General features: G+C 46.2%; 1 protein-coding gene across 2 annotated transcripts in view; it reads right to left on the bottom strand.

The window, feature by feature from the left end:
* Window positions 1-3,492: 3,492 nt before the first annotated feature.
* The window catches only part of LOC116938307 (clathrin heavy chain linker domain-containing protein 1-like), a 28,117-nt gene continuing 18,281 nt past the window's right edge, over window positions 3,493-13,328 (bottom strand). The window contains exons 11-13 of one of the 2 annotated variants that reach the window (XM_032945409.2): window positions 11,164-11,366; window positions 7,488-7,667; window positions 3,493-4,231 (exon numbers count right to left, since the gene is read on the bottom strand). In XM_032945409.2, the coding sequence (XP_032801300.2) occupies window positions 3,984-4,231; window positions 7,488-7,667; window positions 11,164-11,366 (631 nt within the window). In that variant the 3' untranslated portion in view covers window positions 3,493-3,983. The remainder of the gene's footprint in view (window positions 4,232-7,487; window positions 7,668-11,163; window positions 11,367-13,328) is intronic. The other variant, XM_032945410.2, reaches the window with a different exon arrangement.

Raw genomic sequence — 13,328 nt, 5'->3', positions numbered from 1 at the left:
ACACAGGCATTCCACACCTACACACACAAATGTCCAGGACTCCGGTTGAGTCTAAATTGCTTGTTTATTGACCAACAAAAGTGTTTTTTTTTCTGTCAGGGTTCCCCCAAATCCCTTGTATTTGCACGGGTTGTGTTTAGTCGAGGACGACTTTTTCTTCACAGGGAGGTAATCTAGTGTTGATACGTGATTCGAGGATAGAAATACTCACGCGATCCAAGGGTAGAGTCTCAGGATGATGTTACGAGGAAAGGGAGAGGTGACATCATGGGGAGAGATGGGGCGATTGGGGCGCTTCTGGAGAAGAGCAGGGTGGACGTGTATGGCGTGCACCGGCACAAAGTAAAGAAAAGTGTTGACTCAAGCTTTATCTGGTAGACTCTATAGATGGATTCTAGATTTGAAGCTTTCGTGACTGCAAGGATTCATACTCTTTGGTTTTATTCGGTAAAGTCATGTAGGTAAAATAAAATAAAAGAAAATTAAATCACGACGTTTCGGAGGCAACACAAGCTTCCGTCTTCAGGTGGAAGTCAGCAGTAAATCTGTGTTGAGTACACAGCTCTAGACGATCGGGTTTATATATTGTCGCGGCATCTTTTGAGGAAGATCAACGTCTCGATGAGCTGTGACTTCTTATCTCGTTGTCTGTTAAAAGCTCTCACAGATAGGTGAAAATCCTCCCCGTAGAAGTTATTAATTCTAGATTTGAAGCTTTCGTGACTGCAAGGATTCATACTCTTTGGTTTTATTCGGAAAAGTCACGCAGGTAAAATAAAATAAAACAATTAAATCACGACGTTTCGGAGGCAACACAAGCTTCCGTCTTCAGGTGGAATAGTCACAGCAGAAAATCTGTGTTTAGTACACAGCTCTGAGACGATCGGGTTTATATAGTCGTGGGATCTTTTGAGGAAGGTCAGCGTCTCGATGAGCTGTGACTTCTTATCTCGCTGTCTGTTAAAAGCTCTAACAGATAGGTGAAAATCCTCCCCGTAGAGGTTATTCTATATTTTAAGCTTTCGTGACTGCAAGGATTCATACTCTTTGGTTTTATTCGGTAAAGTCATGTAGGTAAAATAAAATAAAAAAAAAACAATTAAATCACGACGTTTCGGAGGCAACACAAGCTTCCGTCTTCAGGTGGAAGTCAGCAAAAAATCTGTGTTGAGTACACAACTCTGAGACGATCGGGTTTATATATTGTCGCGGCATCTTTTGAGGAAGGTCAGCGTCTCGATGAGCTGTGACCAAAGAGTATGAAACCTTGCAGTCACGAAAGCTTCAAATCTAGAATTAATAACCTCTACGGGGAGGATTTTCACCTATCTGTTAGAGCTTTTAACAGACGAGATAAGAAAAAAATCCAGAAAAACGCATGTCAAAAATGTTATAAATTGATTTGCATTTTAATGAGGGAAATAAATATTTGACCCCCTCTCAATCAGAAAGATTTCTGGCTCACAGGTGTCTTTTATACAGGTAACGAGCTGAGATTAGGAGCACACTCTTAAAGGGAGTGCTCCTAATCTCAGCTTGTTACCTGTATAAAAGACACCTGTCCACAGAAGCAATCAATAAATCAGATTCCAAACTCTCCACCATGGCCAAGACCAAAGAGCTCTCTAAGGATGTCAGGGACAAGATTGTAGACCTACACAAGGCTGGAATGGGCTACAAGACCATTGCCAAGCAGCTTGGTGAGAAGGTGACAATAGTTGGTGCGATTATTCGCAAATGGAACACAAAAGAACTGTCAATCTCCCTCGGCCTGGGGCTCCATGCAAGATTCACCTCATGGAGTTGCAATGATCATGAGAACGGTGAGGAATGAGCCCAGAACTACACGGGAGGATCTTGTCAATGATCTCAAGGCAGCTGGGACCATAGTCACCAAGAAAACAATTGGTAACACACTACGCCGTGAAGGACTGGAATCCTGCAGCGCCCGCAAGGTCACCCTGCTCAAGAAAGCACATATACATGCCCGTCTGAAGTTTGCCAATGATTCAGAGGACAACTGGGTGAAAGTGTTGTGGTCAGATGAGACCAAAATGGAGCTCTTTGGCATCAACTCAACTCGCCGTGTTTGGAGGAGGAATGCTGCCTATGACCCCAAGAACACCATTCCCACCGTCAAACATGGAGGTGGAAACATTATGATTTGGGGGTGTTTTTCTGCTAAGGGGACAGGACAACTTCACCGCATCAAAGGGACGATGGACGGGGCCATGTACCGTCAAATATTGGGTGAGAACCTCCTTCCCTCAGCCAGGGCATTAAAAATGGGTCGTGGATGGGTATTCCAGCATTACAATAACCCAAAACACACGGCCAAGGCAACAAAGGAGTGGCTCAAGAAGAAGCACATTAAGGTCCTGAAGTGGCCTAGCCAGTCTCCAGACCTTAATCCCATAGAAAATCTGTGGAGGGAGTTCTAGTTGCCAAACGTCAGCCTCGAAACCTTAATGACTTGGAGAAGATCTGCAAAGAGAAGTGGGACAAAATCCCTCCTGAGATGTGTTCAAACCTGGTGGCCAACTACAAGAAACGTCTGACCTCTGTGATTGCCAACAAGGGTTTTGCCACCAAGTACTAAGTCATGTTTTGCAGAGGGGTCAAATACATATTTCTCTCATTAAAATGCAAATCAATTTATAAAAATGTTTACATGCGTTTTTCTGGATTTTTTGTGTTGTTATTCTGTCTCTCACTGTTCAAATAAACGTGCCTACCATTGCAATTATAGACTGATCATTTCTTTGTCAGTGGGCAAACGTACAAAATCAGCAGGGGATCAAATACTTTTTTCCCTCACTGTATACAAACATTAAAAAAATCTGCAACATTTAACATACGTTTATGCGATGTTAAATACATTGACTTAGCATCAAGGAAGAAGACAGCAAAGTAATTAACATCACACCGCAGTCAAATGCACAAATGGTGCACACTACCAGTCTCTATAGAGGATAGCACAAATACCCCACGAACCCACCCTGGACCCCTTCCGGATCAACCCCATACCACTGGAGACAGCCTTGACCAACCCAAAAAATAATCAGAACCTACCCAGAATCCGCTTGGAACCAACCCAGACCCCACCAGACCCACCCAGGATACCCCGCAAGAAACCCCTCGGACCCACCCCGGACCTCCCCTAACCCACCGCTGACCCACACCAAACCCACCGTGGAACCCCGAGGACCCACCCCAGACCTTGCCCAACCCAACCTAGACTGCCCTGGCCAGATACCAGACCCCCCCAACCCCCTGAACCCCCTTGGACCCCACCCGAACCAACCCCAAACACATGCCGGACCCCCGCAGACCCATCCAAAACCTCCCTGGGACCTGCCCAAACCCACCCCAGACCCCACCTAGACCAAACCCGAACTCCCACTGGAGCACCCTGGACCCACCTTGGAGCCCCACCAGACCCACCCTGAACACCCCCCCCCCCCCCAGACCTCCACCAGACCCTCCCCCAGACCAGCTCCGAATCCCCGCCCCACCACACTTGCTGTTCTGCCTTCTAAAGACCATTCAACCTATAATTTATAACACACACAGATGTCTTAATGTACCTCCGATTAGCACGGTTGGCAACATATGGTGAAAAATAAGTTCAACATACATACAACCCACAAACCTCGCTCCCATTCTGTTGGATCACAGGTGCGTCTTACCACCGCCACCATGCCCAATGCACAGTGGTGCCTGCAAAGACCACAACCAGAAAGGATTGACACATTTTCTACAGACCAAACCCAGACAGGCATATTTCTCAGTCAGCCTAGGACCTTCGGTGTATCAATACTGTGCACTAAATTGTAATAAACTTAAACAGAATTCCACCAGATATCGGTACATATTAATTCCTGCCACCTCGACTGTCTTGAGTCGAAACCAGACAAGTGGCAGTCCTACTGCCAGTGTCAACATTTTTATTTATTTAGGGGCTTATGCTGGGTGACAGTCACTCAGTAAAACACGTGCTCCATGAGCGAGCGTCCCTCGCTGTTGTCTCGCCCTTTAGGAAGCTGGGCATCCCCTGCAGTCTCGGCCCAGCCCTCATCATGGTCCAGCCTCCTCAGCGGCATGGGGGCCACGGCAGCGATGATGGCGGTCGCCAGGTCAGAGCAGCTGTGGCGCTCGCACTCCTCTGCAAGGCCCCGCCAGCCGGGCGAGGGGCACACGGCGTCGTGCTCGATGGCTTCTCGGAGACAGTCTAAGGAACAACCGTGGAGTGGTGGTGTCAGCAACACAGTAAGTTGAGCAGGTGCACCATTGCAATTGCTTGTTTGCAGCACTGCTTGTGGAGGGACCTCCACTCGAGGCAAATCTTGAGAACCTGTCTACAGAGTATTTGGCCTATATTTACCGACGTCATGTAACAATACGGAAATGGCCAATCGACTAACTGTGGTGTACACCTTTTTACGGCAGGGTGACCAAAGGTAAGATCATTTTTAGATAGGAGTGGCCAAAAGTGGGAGAATTTAGATAAAAATTTTCTGCTGCCATGCCAGGGAGAAGGAACAATGTGTTCACCATCACACCATGGTAGCTAATTATCTCAAATTCGACAGTTTCATTTGCAAGACAAAGTCCGTGTTGTAGATGGTGGATCCAGAGCTGCTGGGGAGGACCGTGGTGAAGGAGTGTGCATCATGGCGGCGGATTGACCTTCACTCACACTCGCCGTGCAGGTTGATGAAGGAATAATATTTTGTATCACTTATTGCCGAGTTGCTGAAATTGGTTTGGGTGGCCCTTTACAGTTTAGCTACGCAGATCTACAAGGCACTCGAGCTTCTTTGCTACAGAAAGGCAATGCTTAATTGAAGATGAATGAAATTTGTTCAAAAAATTTTCATTGAATACTTCAATCATCACTATTGTATAGTTTTATCTGAGTCTGTTACCATGAGGCACACTTGTAATGCTGATTCTTAAACCGAAGAAAACATAAAAGGTGGCATTTGAAACACAAGAAGTAAGCTGATCCCCAAGGCTTGAAAAGGTATTGTTGAAAAAATATAGAACAAATGTACAAAAATATGATAGAGTGGAAGAGCAAGCGAGGGTAAGGAAGCATGAGAAAGCGAGATAGCGCAAGAGTCTGGCGAAGCGCATGGATGTGCGTGGAGTTCATGCATATGGCTTCAGCAAATAACAGAGAAGTTCATGTGTTTACATCTAGAGAATTGCGTGTGCACATACGCATGTCGTGTCCTATCGCGCAACTTAATTAGCGAACTAACAGTGTTCCTGGTCAGCGTATTCCGGTTTATGTATATTTTTGCAGCTTTTCCAGCTTGCCCCGTAATCGAGTTGGGCTTCGAGAGGTTTTACTAGACTAACATTTGATTTTTCTCCAGTGCAATGAGCCATTCTCTGCCCCTGTTGGTGTATTTCGAATATTTATCTCTGGATCAGCAGAAACGTACAGAATCTTCTTAAGTGATATGTGCAGAGTAATAATTTCCTTTGGTGACTCTAAACAAACGGTGTAAATTCCACATTCCTATGGTCGGAGAGAGTCTATCCATGTCATGACCGATGCTCACTCTATACAAAGCAGCACATCAAAACCTTGCCCATCGTGGGGGTTACGTTCCTGACAATAGCCGCAATCATAAAAAACACAATTCGCAAACTCAAAAAATATGGTTTGGTTCCCGGTTCGTAACACGAAACCCCCTCCTTTGTTTTATGTTCGCCTACATGAACCGAAACATGAAACAGGAAGTATTTTTTTTATGTAAATGATCAGTAATATTATAGATTGAAAACGAAAATATGTATATTCTTCTACGGCAGGATTGCGAGCACAGTGCAGTTAAGAGTACCTACATAGTACTTATTTACGATGCGCAATGTACAGGTGTGGTGCCACAACAGCGAAGCCACTCCGTGGGAGCCGTGCCTGCGGCGGGGGTGCTGCAGCAACAAAGCCACCCGGCTTCCGTCACAGCGCTTCCCCCAACACCCCCCACATGAACACACACACACACACATCCCCACATAGAGCCCCGAGGGGAGGTCACCTGGCCGACAGGTTTTCACCCAGAAGCCCTCTTATGGAACAGAACTTCATAGTTTCCTGCGACCAGGGAATTGAGCGACCTCCCCGAGGCTAATGTGCACCGCGGCGCCATGACCTGGGTTGTAATTACATGGTCACGACGGGGGTTGCTGAGCCACCGTGGATAGAGCACCTCAACACTCGACACGGGTCAGCAGGCAGGTAAGGGGTGGGGCGGAGTAGCGAGCGGCGGAAAAGCAGGGGGCCCTCCCCTTGCACAGCATGTGTAGGGGGTGGACGTCGGAGAGAGCACTAATCCGATTAGCAAAGAGCGGGAAATCCGAGGCTCCGGATTGGACGAGAGGCCAGCGGATTAGCGGCACGTTATCTTTGATGTAGGGACGATAAAAAGGGAGGGAAGTCAAGGGCAAAGTCTCTTTTGTTCGGGTTCTTCTGGAGTGAGGGATCGGAGGAGTCATCGTGCCCTGCTACTGGAACGTCCGTGAGATGAGTCGCAGAGCAGCTAAGCCCGGTTCCCAGCAAAAGCTACGTGCAGCCTCGCCTTTCCACGGCTTCCTACACCTCGAAATCGGATTGTAAGTACGGAGGAGAGAGGTAAGACAAAGGGGAATATCCCTTAGGGAGAGTGAGTAGGGAGAGATGGGACATATTGAGTCCTAGACCGCCGGGAGATAGGTTAGACCTGCCCTGCTGGCCCACACTGACACGGGTAGATTAGCTTCGTTAATCGGAGAATAAATCGCCAGTAGACAATAAACCTTGTCGTGTTGTCCCTGCGAGTGCGGAGAGGGGTGCATGGTGTTGTAAGCCTTCTCGTTGTGGTTGCCTGTGTTTGCGCACGAGCGTGTATTTTACCCGCGTGGGTGCAATCGCCACTGTGCGGCTCGTGGTTAGCGTGTGCGAGAGGGGCACGGCGGCGTACTCGCGAGGTGGTTCATACAGCCCTTTAAATCATGCCTCGAGGGGCCGCAGCGAGGGGGGGGGGGGGAGTCGGAGAGCAGTGGGTCGCAGATGAGCGGGGAGTCGGGGGTCAGCCTCCCCGACACAGGAATCTCACGGTCAAAGCCGCGAATGGTCGAGCCATGGCAGCACAAACGGTGAACTGTACCTCAATAAACGTGGTGGAAATAGCCAAATCCACGATGGGAAAACCCGCGATGGCCAAGATTTTGGTGTACTTAATTTAATGAAATCAGACAAGTCAACAGCTGAGTCTGCCCTCAACTAAATTTTAACCTCCAACCTTCCAAATGCAAGTTGAGCACTCTGCTAACAGTGCCAAGCAGCTGGCTATTCATTGCCATGTGGCTGTGTAATTACGTGTTCTCTGTCGGAGAGATGCATTTGTCCTTCAGGGGCTCTATAGGTCCCAATTGCAAATGTAGTTAATTAAGTGCATGCTGTGCTGATCATGCAGCGGTGATGTACAGCTCACCTGGCCCGCAGCTGTAGATGGCACGCAGGAGCTGCATGGCGTAGCAAGTCCGCTGGGCAGACACCAGGACTGAGGCTACCAGTCCCAGGGATAGCATGGGGAGCCGTCCCCGCCAGCCCTGAGTGAGACCCCGGACTAGTTCCACGCTGGCACAGCGGAGAACCAGGTATATGCAGTCCTCTGCGAAAGCCACGGGGGCATTGATTAATTAATTTGCTTTGACCGCCAAACAGTCCAAATATCAGTGGTCACTACGCTCGAAAAAGCACAAGCACTTACTCATCTTTATTGGTGGCCCTGAACCACAGAAGGACATTCTGTAACTCCTCTGATGGGGGAAGGAATTTAAACAGGAAGGACTACCTTGATTTGGTGCTTTAGAGACTGCAGGAATTACTCTTTGGTTTTTTCGGTAAAGTCACGTGGAAATAAGAAATAATCATAAAATTACATAATAACATACGACGTTTCGATTGCAACGCAAGCAATCATCATCAGGTATAGAAGAGCTAAATTGAAGAGAGAGAGGAAACACAGAACCGCAGATATATATACAGACAACTAAGTAGAGGGAGTTAACACAGAGACACAAAGAGACACAACGTACGGAGCACAGAGAGATAGGGTCTATGTGCCGAGGCCTTAGCATGTAGGGGAGACAAAGAGAGATGGAGAAGCACATAAAATCGAACAAGATTTAGTAAAATTTGGAAGCAATATAATGCAGCACAGAGGGTCTATCAAAACACAATCAACGGATGGTCTGGCTGATTACGTTATTTCAAAGATTGCTAAATTATAGGTTAAGAGTGATAGAGTACAGATCGCAAACACATATATAGACATCTAAGCAGAGAGAGTTAGCAGAGAGACGTACAGAGAGAGACACACACATGGGACACAGTGAAACAATGCTTCTGTGTCGAAGCCTTAAATAGAGGGATAGGGGGGGGGGCGGAGACAGAGAAAAGGAATACAAATTAGCATGGACTGGACTGAGCAAGTAGAGGAGCCACGCACATGCCGCTGCAGCGTGGTGAGGGGGGGGGGGCACAAAAATCAGATTAGCATGACCACAGGGACTGTGGAGAGAGACAAGACACATACACGTAGACACAAAGGCAGAAACACAGGTAGAGACAACACTGAGACACAAACTTAAGTTAAGTGTGACATTTGAGAGAGACAAGACACATACACGGAGACACAAACAGAGACAACGCAAAGACACATACTTGATACCTCCCCGTAGAGGTGGTTCAAACTTGATTTGGTGCTTTCGTGACTGCAGAAATTGCTCTTTGGTTTTTTTCGGTAAAGTCACGTAGAAATAAGAAATAATAATACAATTACATAATAGCATACGACGTTTCGATTGCAACACAAGCAATCATCAGACCGCAGCCCCTTCGCCAGCATTGACTCTTAATACCTCTCACACCACGGTTAATGGTATGGTTTTACAACATGGAGTATGAGTAGCGCCTCGCAGCTGTCTCTCTCCCCCTCCTCTGTTCCGACCATGGACGAACTCGTCCGTCTGAACGGGGCCCGTAGCTATCCGTGGTGCTAAAGTTGAGGCTTAAAGGCCGTGATCTGAACGTGGCTCTTTCACTCCAGCGCTGTCCTACCAGACAGTCTCGTCCCTTCACCTGATGAAGGCCGCTTGTGTTGTGGCTGAAACGTCGTGAGAATATTATTGTGTTATTTTATTTTATCAATTTATTATTTTATTCTCATTCTACGTGACTTTACCGAAAGAACCAAAGAAGATGAATCATTGCAGTCACGAAAGCTTTAAATCGAAAAATAGAAGAGCTAAATTTAAGAGAGAGAGGAAACACAGAACCGCAGATATATATACAGACACCTAAGTAAAGGGAGTTAACACAGAGACACAAAGACACACAACGTACGGAGCACAGAGAGATAGGGTCTCTGTGCCGAGGCCTTAGCATGCAGGGGAGACAAAGAGAGATGGAGAAGCACATTAAATCGAACAAGATTTAGTAATATTTGGAAACAATATAATGCAGCACACAGGGTCGGTCAAAACACAATTAACGCATGGTCTGGCTGATTACGTTATTATTATTTCTTATTTCTACGTGACTTTACCGAAAAAAAACAAAGAGTAATTCCTGCAGTCACGAAAGCACCAAATCAAGTTTGAACCACCTCTATGGGGAGGTATCAAGTATGTGTCTTTGCGTTGTCTCTGTTTGTGTCTCCGTGTATGTGTCTTGTCTCTCTCTCAAATGTCACACTTAACTTAAGTTTGTGTCTCTGTGTTGTCTCTACCTGTGTTTCTGCCTTTGTGTCTACGTGTATGTGTCTTGTCTCTCTCCACAGTCCCTGTGGGCATGCTAATCTGATTTTTGTGCCCCTCCCCCCCTTCACCACGCTGCAGCGGCATGTGCGTGGCTCCTCTACTTGCTCAGTCCAGTCCATGCTAATTTGTATTCCTTTTCTCTGTCTCCACCCCACCCTCTCCCTCTATTTAAGGCTTCGACACAGAAGCATTGTTTCACTGTGTCCCATGTGTGTGTCTCTCTCTGTGTGTCTCTGTGCTAACTCTCTCTGCTTAGATGTCTATATATGTGTCTGCTATCTGTACTCTATCACTCTTAACCTATAATTTAGCAATCTTTGAAATAACGTAATCAGCCAGACCATGCGTTAATTGTGTTTTGACCGACCCTCTGTGCTGCATTATATTGTTTTCAAATTTTACTAAATCTTGTTCGATTTGATGTGCTTCTCCATCTCTCTTTGTCTCCCCTACATGCTAAGGCCTCGGCACATAGACCCTATCTCTCTGTGCTCTGTACGTTGTGTCTCTGTGTTAACTCCCTCTACTTAGGTGTCTGTATATATATCTGCGGTTCCATGTTTCCTCTCTCTCTTAAATTTAGCTCTTCTATACCTGATGATGACTGCTTGCGTTGCAATCGAAACGTCGTATGCTATTATGTAATTTTATTATTATTTCTTATTTCTACGTGACTTTACCGAAAAAACCAAAGAGTAGGAAGGACTACCATTCACTTCCTGCAAATTTAAAGTAATTTTACCAACCCTCGTGAATTTTTGTGTACGTTGAACTTCCTTCAAGGAGTATGTAGCCAACCGTGCTAATCAGAGGTGCGGCAGAAGGACAACAAACTAAAAACAAAAAGCAGTTCTAAAGAAATGAGTTTTCAATCTAGATTTAAGAGTGCATAGCTCCAGTGGCTTCCTAATATCAGAAGGAAGAGCGTTCCAGGAGGTTAAGTTGATCTCAACCGGGAGTTGAACTCATGGGTTCTAAATTGTGAGTCATCTTTATCAAATCATAAAATATATCCATGCAACAGCTCTTCACTTAATTCACTTACACTGCTGGATTAAATTTGTTCCGCCTGAGGACGACCGCTTGTGTTGCGATCGAAACGTCGTGATTTATTTTATTTTATACCTATATGACTTTACCGAAAGAACCAAAGAGTATGGATTCCTGGAATCACGAAAGCTTCAAATCAAGACTTAATTAACTTGTTTATATAACTGTAGACGTTTTAAAACCATGCTTCTGCACAAGTGCACCACAAATAGCAGGTAAATTGCCACCTACTGAAATAAAATCCATGTGGCTGAACAGTGTAGCGTGCGCACAAAGCACGCATCATAACCTCACCCATGCTGAAAGAGTCACAGGTGTAGACATAGGCAAGAGCTCCCTGCACTCGGCCTTGGCAGCACAGGGCCTCAGCTGCCTTCCCGTGGGCACCAGACCCGGCAAACACGGCGTGTGCCAGTACCAAACACAGAGGGGCAGTCGTTGGCTCCGTCTCACCATACCGGCAAATCACATCTCCTAGTGCTTCGGAGAATGTTAGCCTGGATGCAGACACACCATCACACCACACACAAGCATCACCTCTGTATATAATGCCTGTATAGCAATCCCTTGCCAACCGCGGACTTGCCTACCACGAAATTCATGTATACACCTTCTTTGGTTCTTTTGGTAAAGTCACGTAGAATGAGAATCAAATAATAAAATAACACAATAAAATTCTCACGACGTTTCGGCCACAACGCAAGCGGCTGTCTTCAGGTGAAGGGAACAGACGTGTCGGGACGACAGAGCTTCAATGAACGATGTTAGGATTCGTAGCGACTCTTTAAGCTGGTTGGGAGAAGTGAGGCACCTTGACAAAGGGATTTACATATCAATTAGCTGAGGGATTAGCTTGTGACTGGTCACAGAAATGGCTATGTTAAAGTCAAAACCTACACATCCACAGAGGCAACTAGTAATTTAGCATTGAAATAGCTAAGGGATTAGCTTGTGCAAATAGCTGAGGGATTAGCTTGTGACTGGTCACAGAAATGGCTATGTTAAAGTCAAAACCTACACATCCACAGAGGCAACTAGTAATTTAGCATTGAAATAGCTAAAGGATTAGCTTGTGACTGGTCACAGAAATAGATGTTAAAGTAAAGGCCTACACATCCACAGAGCTTCAATGAACGCTGTTAAGATTCGTAGCAACTTTAAGCTGGTTGGGAGAAGTGAGGCACCTTGACAAAGGGGGTCTACATATCAAATAGCTGAGGGATTAGCTTGTGACTGGTCACGGAAATGGCTATGTTATACACGTTTTATTATCTGTATACCAATTTACTAAACGCAGCCTGTAAGCACGGGTCTGCAACACGCAATTTACAAATGTTGTGGGGATGCGGTTCTACTCTGCACCTCCGCGCCACCCATGGGGCTGCGTCGTAGCCTATCAGCTGTCTGTCTGCTCTGTTGTGATTTTCGAAGGCCAAAGACCGTGTCGTATCGCAACCATAGAGGGAGGTGTACCGGAACTTACACTAAAAAAACACAGCATCCATGCATCCTAACTTTTTAAATGAAAAGTACCAACACCACCGATCCAGCCAGCAGCACAACTGATCCAGCCACCAGCACCACTGTGACTGCCTCCTCGCCTGCCTCCTCGCCTGCCCACTCATCTGTCATTGATGACTCGGAGGAAGAGGGGGAGGGTGAGCTGAGCTCCTCCTTCTAACCACCCCTTCCCCCATAATCTTATTTTAGTATCTTGCCCTTCCCCCGCACCTCCGAATAGGACGGTTGGCTATGTACGGTACAAAAGAAGTTCAATATAATACATACATTTTCATCATCACCGTTAATATTAAAGGTATGTAAAGTTAATGTAATGTTCATGTTTATTACGTTATTGTGTAATGTACTGTATTTTATTGTGTTTAGTTAATAAACAGGCAAGTTAATTAAGCTACGACGAGTCTGACCATGGCCCCTATACTTGACCAACCACGGATTTGCCTACTGTGGCTTTTTCCAGGAACCTAACCCTCGCGATTAGCAAGCGATTTCTGTACTTCGTGCATTGTGTTAATATCAGCATTTGGGGTGACATAAGTGGCCAAATATGTGAAGGAAGTGGTGTGAGTGTGATTCTCATGTACATATCGGTGCTGTGTCTGTGTGTGTATCTGTATGTATGTCCATGTGTCTGGTAATGTATCTGTGTGTCTGTATTGGCTGTGTGATGCTGTGTGGAAGCTACCTGGCTTCTTTTAAAAGCTCTGGGTCTTTTGGCCACAATTGTGTCCTCTCTACTCTATGCTTACAAAATTTGGACCCCTTTAAACATACATCTGTGTTAGCTTGAAACATTCAGGCTGGCCTGCCTACAATCCATGCTGGGTTTAAGCAGGCTGGATCGTGTGGGGAGCTCAAACATCTTGAAAGAACTGGAAAGAGTGCCATTCGTGAGCTTCTCCTGCAGGCGAGGTGACATTGGTTGGGTCATGTAGCCT

This window comes from Petromyzon marinus, chromosome 15, assembly GCF_048934315.1.
Source record: "Petromyzon marinus isolate PM22_M1 ecotype Great Lakes invasive population chromosome 15, UKy_Petmar_22M1.pri1.0, whole genome shotgun sequence".
Lineage (NCBI taxonomy): Eukaryota > Metazoa > Chordata > Hyperoartia > Petromyzontiformes > Petromyzontidae > Petromyzon > Petromyzon marinus.
Note: the sequence above shows the minus strand (reverse complement) of the source record. Positions and strands in the feature narration are given on the sequence as shown.